Source organism: Aulonocara stuartgranti (assembly GCF_965226115.1).
Source record: "Aulonocara stuartgranti genome assembly, chromosome: 18".
Classification (NCBI taxonomy): Eukaryota; Metazoa; Chordata; class Actinopteri; order Cichliformes; family Cichlidae; genus Aulonocara; species Aulonocara stuartgranti.
Window position 1 is genome coordinate 28,721,122 of NC_138954.1, and position 15,390 is coordinate 28,736,511.

The window sequence follows — 15,390 nt, forward strand, 5'->3', positions numbered from 1 at the left end:
CCACACAAGCCTTACATGTTGTTTGTGCTTTCAGGCATCTCAGAGGTGAAATGCCAAACATGAAAAGATTCACTGTAAGAATCAGTTTATTCAGTCAGTTTATCGGTTCATTTTAGAGGAAATGCAACCATCTGAGTGTGTGGTGATGGGAAAAGGTTGTGGTGAGCACACAGGCCAAAAGCAATAAATAAAGGCAGCAGGCGTGGTAGACGGGCTTCTGTTGCACTGGCAAAACACAGCCTGAAAGCAGAACCAAAGACATAACATCCTGGGAACAGGAGCAGATGGTGTTTGCTTAACATGTGGACTTACCACTGGAGGAACAGTTCAGAAAATGGAGTACAACAAGACCAAGTAAAGAAAGTAATCACAGAGCACCACAGGCCATTATACCAGAGTAAGACATTCTTTTAAACAAATATAATCATAGATTTCAGGTCTTCTCCATTTGACTCAAAAAATAAAGCTTAGCTTCTTATTTGCACCCTGGTTTTTTGTGCAGAATCCACAGATATTGATCCAAAATCATCATGGAAAAATATGAATTAAAGCACAGCAATTCCAGCTATAATGAAACAGGCAGGAAACGGAGGGGGGCAAACTGACTGCGACACTGTGAAGGCAGAGACGCTGACCCCTACGTAGGTGGAGAAATCCACAGAGATTGGCAATACTCACAGTAATTTTCTTCCAAGTGTCTCAAAGAAAGATTAGAAGCATTGTGATTATATACTCAGATATCACCAAACTACTAATTACATCATGCTTTTTGAACCACACACGAAACCAGACCACCACTGCCATGACATCCCAGGCCAGTAGAGGGCAGCAGACAAACACAACCTTGCTGCTACTATTTGAGTATCGATTTTGTTTACAACTCATTTTTTGTAATAGACATCTGTTCATCAGTTTGACATTTAGTTTTTCATTTACATTTTTTAAAATAAAAAACTATATATGAATATATGCCACAATAGCCTATGAAAGTTTCTTATTTTACAGACTCCCACATAAACACTTCACTGATGTCAGATATAATTAATACGTTCCTGTTAACCATCAAAACCTTAACATTCTCATAAATAGTCAGTATTAATCAAAGCCAGTTCACAATAACTCTGGACAAAAAGAGACAAATTAGTCTTTCATCCCACACAAAGCATTAAGGGGCATTAACATGAATGAGTTGGTTTGTTGGATTGGCCAGTGCGTGGATGTGGATTAGAAGTGGGATGAAGAGCTATGAGGGACTGTAATCCCTCTTTCATGCTTGCTAGGATAATAAATCTTGTGAGAAACAAGGGGACTAAATAACGGCGGTGCCTTCAAAAACAGCATTTCTCTATTTTAGCATCAGGCGTTTACAAAAATAATTTACAAACTGACGGTCTGAGAATGGCTTATAAAATGTTTTATTACCAGTAAAACAGTCAGTTGGTAACTCCACTGGTAATGCCACTGGCACCGATCCTACCTCAGCTTTAAAAGGCTGTAAGACAAAAATATAAAAAACAAAAAGCAGCCACAGCCTTGTGAGGAACACGAACATAAATGAACTAAACAAACTGTCGGCAGAGATGCTGCAACTAGACAATGAAAGCACAGCAAATACTACCAAAGCACATTTGGATAACACCCATGATCATGATGAGGCCAAAAGCTGCAGTGAAGACATCTTGGCTACACTGTGAAGCGATTCACGCATGTAAGCATCAAGGACAGGGACACACTGCGCCAAGTTAGAGGCCATTTGTTTGGTCTTCGGGCAGCACAGAGAAAGAGACACTTTATTATTGCATCTTAAGACAAATGAAAGCAGACTTTTTGTAAAAAGGAAAAAAAAATTTTTTTAAATTGAGCTGTAAATGAATGTGAGTGCGTTCTTAATTATAATCGTGCACGATGGCTGTGCAGGATATCGTTTTGTGTTTAATATTAAATATGTTCTGCCTTGAGCCTTTTTCACGTTAATTATGATTTCATGATTTGATTCAATAATTCAACTTATCGGCACAGCACCTGTGTGCTGCTCTGGGATTCTCACTAACGCTCAGCGCTGTGGCCTTTATAGCCTCACGGTGGAAGTTTGGGGGACGTGCCCACCGTGTTACACGGCAGGATGTCAAACCGATGAGGATGTCATTGAAACGGCTGGGGACAAGAAGGCTGTTTGAATTCTGTTATTTGTTTGGTAACTCACACTTCCAATTATTAATTAACAACTCTTTTTTATTGTCCTAACTATAACTCTACAGGCCACTGAGTGCGACACAAAAGCGATGCACTCATTTGTTTGTTTCTCGATTTAAACAAATGGCAATAATAATTTAAAAAAAGATGGACACAGAAAATGTCTGCATTTATTACACATTCAAATCATTTCTTGGGTGAACTTCTCTCTTTCTCCTTTCATAGAGGAAAAGAATAAGGAAGCACTGAGGCACATTTCCTGAGTATTCAGAGAAATCAGCCAGCTCTTATTGTAGCTGCCAAGCAGATACTTCTAAGTCACTTTTCTCAGTTTACAATCATCCTGATTCTTGTCCCTGCTCTCAAAGAGCCAATCAGCAGTCAAATCGGAAACATGCACCATGTGTTGGAAGTGTATAAAGTGTGGGAGGAAAACAATTCTTAAAACTTATTTTGGGGGAAAAGTCGCCGAAACTTTTTAACCCATTGTTGACTGGATTTAACTTTCTCTCTATGTTCTTTTATATGGTGGACTCATAATAACATAATAACTCATAATAATAACGTGGAAATGACTTGATCTTAAAGCCAAGTCTAGTATGGATGCATGCGAACTGTTTGGGTCTTGTGAGTAAATTATGGGTATTTTTGCACATGCAGCTTGCTTTTTTTCCCCTCCATAGACGACAATAAACAAAGGGGGGATAAAGCAGGTGGTTTAACTTAAATGATAGTTGCAAAAAAGTTGCAAACAGCATTTTTAGAATCTGCTTATCTGACGTTCAATGTGCCTTCGCTGAGAGTCATCCACTGACCCTGACACCCCCCCGGTGAAAGGCAGCTCTTTTGTTCACTGATGGTTTAGAACAATGAGCAGAAGACAGCTCTTGAGAAAATAAGCTTATAATCACCAAGCCTGAAATTACCCATTGTGGATGGTATTACCATGCTGCCCCCATTATCTGCATCTGTTAATTCACTGATGCAGCGCAATAATCTTCAATTGTGTTTAAGGACTCACACAGGGAGACGGCAGCCAGCAGGCGGAGGCCAGTGCCAGGGGGAAGGCAGCAGTGGAAGAGAAGCTCCAGGATGTAATTGGAGAGAGTGAGAGCCATCATAATATGAGTGGTAGGGCAGCTAACCAACACTGAAATCCACAGACGCAAGGTGTGCAGTAAATAAAACGGGGGGAAATTTTCTTCTTTTTTTTACAATAGCCTATTAGCTAAAAGCACAGCAGTAATGTTATGCACTACAGTGCACCTAAGATTGCTTTTGATTGATTATTCCTTCTATATCTATTATTATTTAATGGAGCATTTTGTTTTAATCTTTCTGTTACTGTGCAAAATAAACTGTTTAGGTCATTACGGATGAAAACATCCATCCACTTTGAGGGTATATTATAACACGCTAATTAAATTAGACTGGGACATCAACTTCAGACAAAATATGATTGGTGTGCCATCTAGTTATTTCTATTTGACGGTATAACTGTTCTGGGTCCACTTCCATGCAAACACGTGGAAGGCTCCACATGGACAGAGGAGCCCAAAGAACAAGACCATGATCTGACCAGAGGTGGGGTCCAGGTGGGTTGTAAAGTGACTTGCAGAGGCCACAGCAACTTTATGTAGGCTGAAGTGACTTAAATAGCTCACACCTTACCAGATTTACCAAACGGATAGGCGAAACAGATCGGCTGATTTGCCAGGATTGCAGCTGATCTCGCCTCCTTCGCCTGCCAAACTAATTTGTTCAAGCCAATTTCTGCAGAATATTTTGGGGATTTGGGGTCCTTTAAAAGATTGTAACATTTGCACATCGTGTTATTTAATCTTAATCTTCCAAATTGGTTTTAATCTTAGCCTGATATCAATCCAAAGTACCCCGGTTGGTGAAAACAATACACTTGTTCTCACCCAACTCATTACACCATTAATGACCCAGTGAGCCTGCATTCTACAGTACCTCCTTTAGGACTCACAAAATCTGACAATGTTTCCTAAGTGAGCAAAAGACAAACAGAACATTTAAGAATTGATACTTTGAAGATAAAAATGACAAGTTTACCATTTCAATTAACATAAAAATGTGATTCTAAAATAAAAAAAAACAAAACAGATTCAGCATCTTCTATGAAACAGCATCACTCTGTTGACATACTGCATTTATGCTTGTATTCTTTCTTGACTTCACGTTGAAGACTTCATTTAGAAAACTGGAGCCAAAAAATGAAAAGAGGACATAAAATGAGGAGGCAACAGTGCTTTCGCTAATTTGTGCTCCTTGGAATTGATCTAAAAGCTGGCACAGGGTCTCTGCAGGTGCACCAACTGTGTTATTTGTTTTTTCAAGTCTAAGCAGATTTTCTGGGGGAACAAAAGCAGTTAATTTTCTTTACTGGCTTGAGTTTACAATAGTCAGGCCATGTGTGCTCACTGTGTGTCCCCATGCTCTTACTATTCAGCACTGGGACATAATATGGATTTCTCATGGACGCTGAGCCTGCACTTGATCTTGTTAAGCACATCTCCCTGACGAAAAGCCCACACCAGGGGAAACTGTAGGTTTATTTGAAATAAAGTTTACCTTGTCACGGCGACACTGAAAACTCCAGCTGAGTTATGTTTTGCATTTCACTTATAATAACTACTATAGTTGTGCAGGACTGCTGGAGCCCATGGAAATGTTATGAGTAACTATACTTTTCAGACACATAAGGTGTAACACCAGTCTTTAAAATGTTTTTTTTTTAAGTCTGTGCAGCCTGACTTAGCTGTTTTCCCTTCATCAGTAAAAGTGTTGGAGGTGAAGTGATTAACTGTTGCAAGTGTATCTCTCCAAACATCTAACAACAACTAGCCTGACCCCAGCACTACAACCGTGAGGACTTGAGAGAATTTCTTGTTAGGGCAAAATGAATTGAAACAGTGCACTTGTACCTTCATTTGTAAAAAGAATCATGATTGCTTAGGGTCAAGGTCAAGAAAGGGTGACATCTACAGGAAAAATCACCTCCTTGCAGATCAGATCATCATTTAATTTCAACAGATTAAAATACAGGAACTGCCTTTAAAAAAAACAACTAAAATCTATCATTTTAACAATTTAACATGTGACTCAAAAACATTCAAGCTTCAAACAAAAAGGGCACGGTATGTAGAGAACACTACAGTGTGGTCTTTATTGACACGGTTCGAACAAAACAAAGGTATGAACAAACAGCCCCAAATGTCATGGTATGCAACCTGAAAAGCAGTTCCTTCTTCTTATCTTCTCATGTTGAGCAGAAGGGTTTAAATATGCAAATATTGTGTATGGAATGTGTGTTTGATAAGGCATAAGTCCAGGATTGAGTGTAAATCGCTGTGTTGAACTGTAGTTCAGAACAATAAGGACAAGTAAAAAAGGATAGCATGACGACGCGGTGTTAACGTTTGACCTAATCTGAATGAGCCAGTCTCACAGCAACAGTACACTTTGGGTTCAGGTGAGAGTGGTGAATGTGGCACGAGATTTAAAAACAAGAAAAGGTTCAAATTTGGTTTATCCGATCTATTCTTCCTAAACTGCAAAGTGCCCACCACCGCGGACTTTCAAGGGCTTGCACAAGTCCAGGTTTTTAACTGTGTCACGACACCCGTTCTTCCACTGCCACAGAGTCTGACAGAAACACAGGAGTCTGCCAACTTGTGCCGACGCGTCTTCTTCACAGGCCGATGGTGTAGGAACGGCCTGCGGGGTTGTGAATGGCAGAGCAGGAGGGCTCCGTCACAGCCCATTCATACCAAACCTTCTTCCCGTTGTTGCAGCGCCAGAATCGCACTGTGACATCATCGTCCTGGGATATGGAGATGGGTTGCTGTTGGCAAGAAGGAGCACGGTGACTTATCTATTCACTCTCATTTTTCAACTTTAGCATTTAACTCGGTACCGACTAAGGAACTTACTTTAAGAGGGAAGAGGATGGGGAACCAGGAGAACATTCCGGGTGAGTGTGTTTCTGGTTTTATACCTGCCAACAAAGAAGACTTTAAATGACAGTTCAACCAAAAGGAAAAAGAAAATACTTCTAGTATTCTGGACTGTAGATTGTAGAGATATTACACCTGCCTTTTTTTTCCCCCCTTCTTTTTTTTTTTTTAAAACACGATGGAAGTAGCTAGCGATGCTCAAAGCACCTGATTTTTCAGAAATCATGATCGAAACGCTCCAAAACAAAAATGTGAACATTTTCATGGACAAACTATTTGCTTTCTGCACAACTACACCCACCAACGCATCATTCTGAAACATTAATGAAGCCCTGCTGGGCTGTAATGGTAACAAGCTGCACTCTTGATTCTGTTGCTGGATGTAGACTGACAGAAAACAGGTCCTAACTTCTGCATTCATTTGAAGCAACTAGGTCATGATTTTTTTTATATGAACGTGCAAAGACTGAGTGCTAAAAGTAGGGCTGTGCGACATGTGGGGAAAGAAAAATAAATCTTATAATAATTTTTTTTACCAGTTTTCAGTTGATCGATATATTTCACAATATAAAATGAAGCATTAGTTATTAGCTTAAATGTTTCTTTCCATTCCTAACTGAAGATATGAGGTCAATTTTGATTTAAATATAATTTTCTAATTTCAAGCTCATGTAAAATAAATAACATAGGTATACAGAACAAACAAACATTTTAATTCTCTAATTTAACTCTGCTTGATGACATCGTGTCTTTTATATGAAGCTGTCTGTTGCATTCATTGACCTCTCTTTCCAACAATGTCCTCGCCTTTTGAGCCTTGGGCTGTGTGTGTTTGGGGGGCATGTTTGGTAATGCTGGCACGTTATCAGTTTTTATTTTCTCTTTCATCTTTCTCACACTGCTAACACACTGGCGTTTATGTCTGCGGTAGCCCAAACATTAACATTTCCAACTGTGTACATCAACCTAACCTGACGCAGCTCTAACTCTCTTCGAGCCACATGATTGGTTTGGCGTAGCACCATTCTGTTTGGTTTTTCATGCCATTTTCAGGCATTTATCAACACATGGCTGGAATGAATCTACTAACTTTACATTACTCTGTTGAGGAAAAGTTATTTTGCTGTGATAATCTTCATGGTTTTACCATCCAGCCCAAATTGCAAGGACGATGACAGATTCTAAAACTGGGGAACTCGTAAAAAAACCTGATGAATAAAAAACAAAATAGGCCAAAGGACAAATGGATCTGGATCTGCTGACTTACTGAGTGTGACATCTTTGTAGAGAGTGGTCTCAAAGTAGCCAGCAAAGCCATGGAGCACAGAGTTACAACCCACTGTGAATCTGAGGCACTGATACCGGTTATTGTTCATATCTGAAACAGACGGAGGGAGAGGTGGTGAGCACATGCTCTACAAGCTTATTAGAGGGATTTTAAGCGATTCCATCTACCTGTTGAGGGATGTGTGAAGGTGAAGCAGGGTTTGGGATCAGCCAACTGGTGGAAGTTATGAAGGCGCACAACATAGGGCGTCTCAAAATGGGACTCTGGATCCTTGTCTCGTTCGCGGCATCCTCGTACTTCGTTGTAAAGCTTAGAGGATGACAGAGGAGCCAAGTAGGACGTGTACGAGCAGGGAATGCTCACGCCATCATCTGAAGGTGAGATGATATAAACAAAGGGGAAAATGAAAGTAATTAGAGTCAGGAAGCATTAAAAGGTGACGCTTTCAATATGGCTTGTGTGGAAAAATGACCTCTGATGACTCTGCAGTGTCTACATGTGTAATTAAGTCTTCATTAAAATCCTGAAATACCTTTGAGAAAATGCTGTGCTCCATCTAAGCACTCTGGGGAGAGTTCATTGTCGCCAAATGATCCGAGCAGCTCGCTGACAATGATGTCAGCTTTCTCTGGTGCGGCCCACTCCCGCATGTCACATGACACCACCGTCACCTGATCCCCCCACTCCTCAAAGCGCCAATTCTCTAGCCTAGAGAACACACATCAATAAAATAAGCGTTGAAAGTTTCAGGCTTCACTTCAATCCCCTCCTCACTCACTATAAATTCAGACAAAATCAAAGGCCAAGCTTTTATCCAATCTATAGACTCATTCAAGTAGCGCAATTGATCTGTTGCATGCGATAATATTTTTGCTTGTACGCTGTGAAACATGGAACATTTGAAAGCATTATTTTACTCACGTCACTACAGCATTGGGATTTTTCTCCACAGCATACACCCTCAGTCTCCTGTCTGCCTGCCTGGCAGCACGCAGGGATGCATTGACCAGAGGACCCCTACCTGCTCCCAACACCATCAACACCCTGTGGAAAAAACACATCATTTTAGACAAGGCTGCTACCCTGGTGGTTACCACTGAAGTTTAAACAGTCAGTGTGTGTTATCCTGCTCTACTTCCAGTGAGACTTATAGGAGTATATTATAGACTGCCATGATATTGAGGTATTAATCAATATCTGGATACAGTTCCTACTCCACAATCCACAATCCTCACTTGTGACTCTTTATACAATAATTTTAGATATAGATACTTACTGAACATTAGTGTCCTTCTGCTCCTCTGGAACTCTGTCTAGCAAACATTTATATACAGCCTGCACACACAAAGAAAAGACCAAAAACAAAATGGTGTTAAATACATTTTGCCTCAAACTCTTACAGACCATTTAAACCCCTTTATTAACACCAAACACCTAAATGTCAGTGTTTTTCAAATGCTACATGAGTGACAGTCTGATTTATGTGGATAAGCTCTACATACACAGACAAATATCTAGGCGTATCTTCACATTCAGGCTGAACAGAGGCCAAAGCAAATGATAATGATTATGGGCAACAGTGTGGTGCGGTGGTAAACACAGTTGCTTCACAGTAAGAATGTTCTGGGTCCAAGTCCACTGGCTGGATCAGGGCTTTCCAAGAAAATGGACAGATGGATAATAATTACAAGCTCATAGGTAAAAAGCAACTGACCAATATTGAAAACTGATACCATCCACTAAGGAAACATGAGCCAGGAACTGAATTTTCAAAATAAGCGCAAAGGGACTGTCCACTAATAAAATTAATCACAGCTAGCCGTGTTCTCTGTGATGCATAAAAACAAATGCACTTGCATATCTGAACAGTCTGCCCAAGTAAAGTCTGTGTAGGGGAAACAATTTTACTGCATTTGTATGTCTACTGGACAAGCAAAGACCTCTCTGTAACATCTGTGCCATGCCTCCTCATACCCCAAAAAATGTCTGACTGTCTTACTTGTTGGTACTGTGAATACTTAATAGGATCCTTCTCGAACACTTCGTATGTCTGAGACTCCAAGTTGTCCATCAGAGGCTAAACAAAGAAAGCAAAACATGACGTTAAAAGGTCCTGATTAGGAGGAAAAAGCAAAACAGCCTCACAGTTTTACAATTCTACCAAACAGTGAAACTGCAGTTTCCATTCATATCTCTCGACTATGTCATCACTTCATTACTTTATATTATTAGACATGTGTACAATATGTCACAATTAACAGATTAATTCTTGACTTAAAATGTATAGTTTGCAAGGTCATTGCATTTGACCATCAAAATCTAATCTGATGTTCCTTCAGTGATCCAACCAGACATAACTATACATCTAGCTATGGCTTCAGGTTGCACAGAGGCATACAAACGTGAGCATGAAAGGGTACTTCCTCACCTGTAGAGGTGACTGCAGGTAGTCTTCATAACCCTTAGCAAAGAGCTCGTAGGCATTGGGTGCAGGCCTGTTCTGGTTGAGGTACTCCAGGTACTGCAGGTAGGATCGGAAGTCCTTGTCAGTGTGCCGACTGGTGCCTGTGAAGATGAACTGGGCCTCCAACTAAAAAAGGAGATCATTTTAATTTAAAGATTTATTTTTTCAAAAGTAGACAAAAAACAAAAACAAAAAAACAACCTTTTTGTATTTGATTGAGTTCTGTTAAAATCAAACAATCTGCAATCTATGAATGTTATTTTATACCTTGAAGAGTCGAAAGATTATTCTCTGATGGGCTTTCGACAAAACAGGGAAGCCCTTCTTATTGGTTAGGAAGATGCTGGTGGGGAGAATGGCTGCTTTGATAGGTTCTCCGAGCCATTTATCAATCACAGTGTCTGATGGCATATCTGGTCCAATGTCAACCGCTTTAGGAATACAAACGAAGCACAATCTCAGTAACAGACAGGAGCATAATTATTTCTCAATGCCCGAAGTTTGCCCCAGGTTGCTGCTTCACAGTGTGTTCTCTCACCAAGACAGATTCTCTTGTTGTAGTCACAAAGGGTTCTGAATGAGTTCCACCTATGAAAAAAAAATGAGGTAAGTAAACAAAGAGAGACAGTGTTTTAAAGGAAATCAATAGTAACCGTTTCAGCATGCAGACGGCACTCAGTTGCTCAGGAAGTGCCGTGGCATGAAACTAACCAGCTCCAAGTCTTCTCATCAACGCTTGTGTCATCAGTACAAGAGATCGGTTCATTCTCAGTCAGATCTTCCCGCATGTCCTCTGACGCCATCAGTGGGACGCGTATCCAGAACTAATCAACAAAGAGGACAGCAGCAGTTAAATGAGCACTTCCACTGTCTTGACTTTTCTGACATCTTAATACAGTCTTTGTGTGCTTGTTGATTCCTGATGTGCTGCGTCTTACATTTGAGGTGTGATGTCCAGTGTGGATGTGATTTAGCAGCACTCGGGCTAGATTGGCATTACTGAGGCCCTTCAGAGGGATCATGAAGACAGGCAGGCCCAGGTAGGCGGAGAAGTTTAGCTCCTGGGCAAGAGCCTGGAGAGGAACATGGGAAAACAGATAAGATAAGCATTAAAAAGATGACACGATAACCTCACTCATATCTCAAGATCAAAGAACCCTCACAAGCACTTACAGCCTCTGAGTTTCTGCGTTCTGTCTCGATTTCTGAATCTGCATCGATCCATGGAGAGAGCTTCCCAACGATTAGAGTATTCCAATCTAGACAGAACAAAAGGACGGTTTAGAGAAAGCATCAAACACCTAACCATTTTACCTTTATGCTAAAATCACATTCTTCTGATGATGAGTATTTAATACAAAATATGAAAATGATTAGAATTAGTGTCTTAACATCTACTTTCCTTCTTAGGCTGGGCTTTAGCAGAACAAATGGTATTTTTAGGATTGGTCTTTCAGCACAACCTACCTACTTTCTGATGAGATTTAGTTTGCAGACAGATGTCCTGACATAAAGACTTCATTGCTCCATTAATTTTTGGCAAACTCCCGTGCTTCAGATGCAGCAAAACAGGCCCTGACCATGATAATACCACCACGCTTTTATGCTTTAATGCGGTGTTTTCCTTACTCCAAACAGTCTTTTAAACGTAAACTAGCAAGTTCTATTTTGGTCTCAGAAGCCCACATAAGATTGTTCAAATGCTCAGTATTCTTTTTGCAGAGTAGCTGCTCTCTTTTTGGTGCCCTGCTATGAACAACACGTTGTTCAGATTCTGTAACCCTTTCCATCCCGTTGAACATCAGCAGTTCCTTCCTGAATCTTTCTAAAATCTCATTTATGCCATGACACACTTACACAAACGTATGTCGTCAAACTTTGATAAATTTATGTTCTATGAATAAAAAGTAATTTACTGAGAATTGTAAAGGTTGCAGTGTTTTTGGTTTAACAGACCTAATAAGAAGTTAATTTCCACTTTTAGGACTGTAAAAACTGACTATGCTTAAATCTATTTAATATTACATTTAAATAGAATTTAAAGTGACCTTGACCCCCCCTCCCAATAAATAAAGGGCACCAGTAGACCCCACCATGCCCAAAAATACCCTGCACAGAATAACACACTCAGTGTTTCCTCTCACTTTAGGGGGACTGATGATTTAATAGCTAGTAATGCCTCAGGCTGCAAAAGACAAAGGGGCAGGGAAACTGACCTCTGCCACATAACAGCAGGTCCGACCGGGTCTGGGCTCCAGGTCGGGATTTAGCGGGCTCCAGCTCATATTCCCTCCTGAACCTCGGGTGGAAGAGAGGCATGCACAGGAAGTCGAACCTGGATACCAGAGGAGGGAAGCACTTCAGTTAACATTCAAAATATTTATAATATCAGCACGAAGTAAAACACAAACTTGTTTTCTAAGTAATCCTCCACACAGCTCAAATATACTATGGGAGTAGGCAGAGCCTGTGTACTGCACACTTCACTACAGTGTCAAGCATCATTGTGATTCGGGCACGTGCTGGTAATTCACCGGCTAGCTTAGCAACCATCATGCACTGAGAACGTGCTAGCAAAGCAGCGCGTTCTGCTCATAAGCTCATTTCAGCTAAACAAAAATTACATGTAGAATCGAAAAACCATCTTACCCAAGTTTGGCGACCGCGGATAACGTGTCGGCTATCTCTGGCACACAATTCAAATCTCTCCCGCAGGACACCCTGCTCCCTGTGCTGGCAGACGCCATGACTTTAGCCGACTGAATGAATTGATTTCTCGGACTTTCACATTGCTCTGCCTTTAGAAGAAACTGGCGCCATCTTGGCTCCTAAGGATTACAATGCTTGCTGGCTAACAAACGTGAGACAGAACCAAGATGGCTAATGAGTGCACAAGTTGCATATCGCGTACATTGTCGCGATAATTGTGCACCGAGCGTTGTTTAAACGTTGCCATTTGATGTTTCACGGCGACTTCTTTTTCCAAGACGAACAGCTTGCTGTACTTTGATAGAAAAAATAAAAACCAGAAACCAGATTTGAAAAATAAAAACCCGGCAAGCCCTTCCTCCACTGTACAAATACAAAAAATTATTTACTACTAGCTGATAATGGGGACAATTTTTTATTTTTTATTATATTTAATTTTATGCTATGTTATTTTATTTTTTAATATACAGATGAAAACGTATTGTTTTGTGCTGCCTGTCTGTTACTCTTTTAAATGTGCTGACAGCCTCCCGCAGCTCGCTGCACTCTACAGTACATGGACGTCTTGCTTCTGCACACATTGTTAACTATTGTATAGTTAAACAAACATTGACCAGAAATTATTTAGATAGAGACTTTTTTAGACCCACTCATTAAGAAGCAATAAAACACCACAAAAACACTTCCCTACTCATAAAATTGGTTTATTTGGCAATTTGTTCATAAATAACTAAAATTAAAAAATATTTTTTCAGCAGAAAATTCAGTGTTATGTGAAATAACATTACGGCTGAAGATGTTTTATCCTCAGATCATTTTAAAAATGGCATGCTTTATTTAATCATCAGTAATTTGTGATATTCTTTAAAAGTATGTCTGTAGTTGCTGCTGGCCAAGGTGGTCAGTCAGATAAAAACTTGTCTGTTATGATGATATATCACAGAAGCTCCTCTATTTGCCAATTCTGGTTGTGTTTTCACATGCGAACACAACGAGAAAACGGTGCAGGTCTCTGACACTGACATATGTGAAACGGAAACACCTACAGTTTCCATTGGGATCCAGGCAGGCGTGCTTTGTGGAAAGTACAATAGCCAGTTGCAGCCTACCGATGACAGTGTTGTAAAAGATGGATGAAAACAAGCAACAAAGTTTTATGACAGAATGCTGTTTGAGATGAAAGGCAAAAGATCACTTTCACTTTGGTACGTTTTGATTGATTTCTATTTATAGATTCAACTAGGCAGCACCGCTTGCTTTGCTTGTCCTTACTGAACTCCACTTGTAGGACTTGCAGAAAGTGGCTTCTGCGGATATCAGGTTCACAGCATGTAGGCTAAAATATCACTTACATAAACCATAAATGGTTTTGGATATGGAACACGGCGTGTGTATATGTGTGTGTTTTTCTACCAGCTGTCACACCTGCATGAGCTATAAAAGCGCAAGAACTCAGAAGCAGATGAGAAAGAGTAGCAGCATCCGCCCTCTACAAACCAGATCTGTTTCTTTGACACTTAAGATTGTGTTTGATCAGCTTTTCAGTGGATAGACTGTGTTTGAGAACAACTTTTGTTTACTTTTCAACAGAAAAGATGTTCTGATTTTGTGATCAAGTATCTGTGTCTACACCATCATGGCTTTGGAAGATGTTTGCAGCTTCAAAGAAAGGCCGGTGCAACATAAATGGTTTTCTTTTTCATCTCTGGGGGACGCAGCAATTCCATTTCCTACGAGTGACTGTTACAACCTAAGATACTCAAGACTGGAAACATCTGAAAACAACTGTGGAGTTCCACTGCATTTTTTTATACCACCTCTTCCACATTCCTCCTCTTTCATCAACAGACCGTTGTCATCCTTCTGCCCACCCAAAAATTCAATGACAGTCCAGAAGCCTTTCCGTTTGGCTCATGGAACAACAACCCTGGGTTTCATCTTCCAAGGTGGGGTAATAGCAGCAGCAGACACACGTGCCAGTGCCGGGGGGCTTGTTGCCTGTCCGGCTGTTCATAAGATCACCCCTATTCACTCTCATCTAGTGGTCACATCTTCTGGTAGTGGTGCAGATTGCATGCTGTGGGAGAGAATTCTGATTAGAGAGATCAGACTGTACCAGTTACGGCATGGACATCGCCTTTCAATACGTGCCACAGCTAAGCTCCTTTCATCTATGCTCCATCCTTTTAAAGGTACTGAAATGTGTGTTGCTCTTACACTGTGTGGTTGGGATAAGCAAGAGGGTGCCGTTGACTGTGCAACAAGTTTGGAAGACTCACCCTGGATGACTGATGATAGCTCCTTGGCTGTTTTTAGTAACCAAAACATTACTGCAACAACTTCTCCAAACAGCGGTCCAAAGCTTATATATGTGTGCAGTGACGGAGCCCGACTGCAGGGAGATGTCTTCTCTGTGGGCTCAGGCTCACCTTATGCTTATGGAGTCTTGGACAGAGAGCTGAGGTGGAGCCTGAGTAAAGGAGAAGCCATCTCATTAGCAAGAGAAGCAGTGTTCAGGGCCACTCACAGGGATGCCTACTCGGGGAACAATGTGGATCTTTTCCACATCACAGCACAAGGATGGAGCCAGAGAAAGAGAGAGGACTTGAAAGAAGAATATTACAGAGATAAAGAAAAGAAGGGAAAGAAAAAGAATGACAAACTCAAATAATACTCAATAATCAAAAGCATTTATGTGTGGGAGGAAATTATGATGTTATATTTATCATTGAAAAGTAAATTTAATAATAATCACA

At 40.5% G+C, this 15,390-nt stretch overlaps 2 protein-coding genes across 2 annotated transcripts; one reads left to right on the forward strand and one right to left on the reverse strand.

The window, feature by feature from the left end:
• Nucleotides 1-5,215: 5,215 nt before the first annotated feature.
• Nucleotides 5,216-12,811, reverse strand: prmt5 (protein arginine methyltransferase 5). Its single transcript, XM_082512819.1, has 16 exons — nt 12,575-12,811; nt 12,142-12,260; nt 11,099-11,184; nt 10,864-10,998; nt 10,637-10,749; nt 10,464-10,513; nt 10,193-10,356; nt 9,890-10,051; nt 9,461-9,538; nt 8,738-8,796; nt 8,383-8,505; nt 7,994-8,169; nt 7,629-7,832; nt 7,441-7,551; nt 6,150-6,214; nt 5,216-6,061 (listed from the first exon to the last, which is right to left on the reverse strand). The coding sequence occupies exons 1-16, from the start codon at nt 12,670-12,672 to the stop codon at nt 5,909-5,911; spliced, it is 1,896 nt and encodes a 631-aa protein (XP_082368945.1). The 5' UTR covers nt 12,673-12,811; the 3' UTR covers nt 5,216-5,908.
• Nucleotides 12,812-14,516: 1,705 nt separating this feature from the next.
• Nucleotides 14,517-15,305, forward strand: psmb11a (proteasome 20S subunit beta 11a; the record flags this gene model as incomplete). The annotated part of the gene is made up of 1 exon (XM_082514975.1): nt 14,517-15,305. One exon carries the CDS (start codon nt 14,517-14,519, stop codon nt 15,303-15,305), a length of 789 nt encoding a protein of 262 aa, XP_082371101.1.
• Nucleotides 15,306-15,390: the final 85 nt, after the last annotated feature.

Bases quoted from the DNA above. Each gene is read 5' to 3' on its own strand.
- prmt5 (XM_082512819.1), bottom strand. From the start codon at position 12,672: ATGGCGTCTGCCAGCACAGGGAGCAGGGTGTCCTGCGGGAGAGATTTG. The intron at 8,797-9,460 runs GTAAGACAGTCA...TTGTGTGTGCAG, and splicing joins AGTATTCACAGTACCAACAA to GCTGTATATAAATGTTTGCT. The intron at 7,833-7,993 runs GTATTTCAGGAT...TCTCACCTTCAG, and splicing joins AGCACAGCATTTTCTCAAAG to ATGATGGCGTGAGCATTCCC.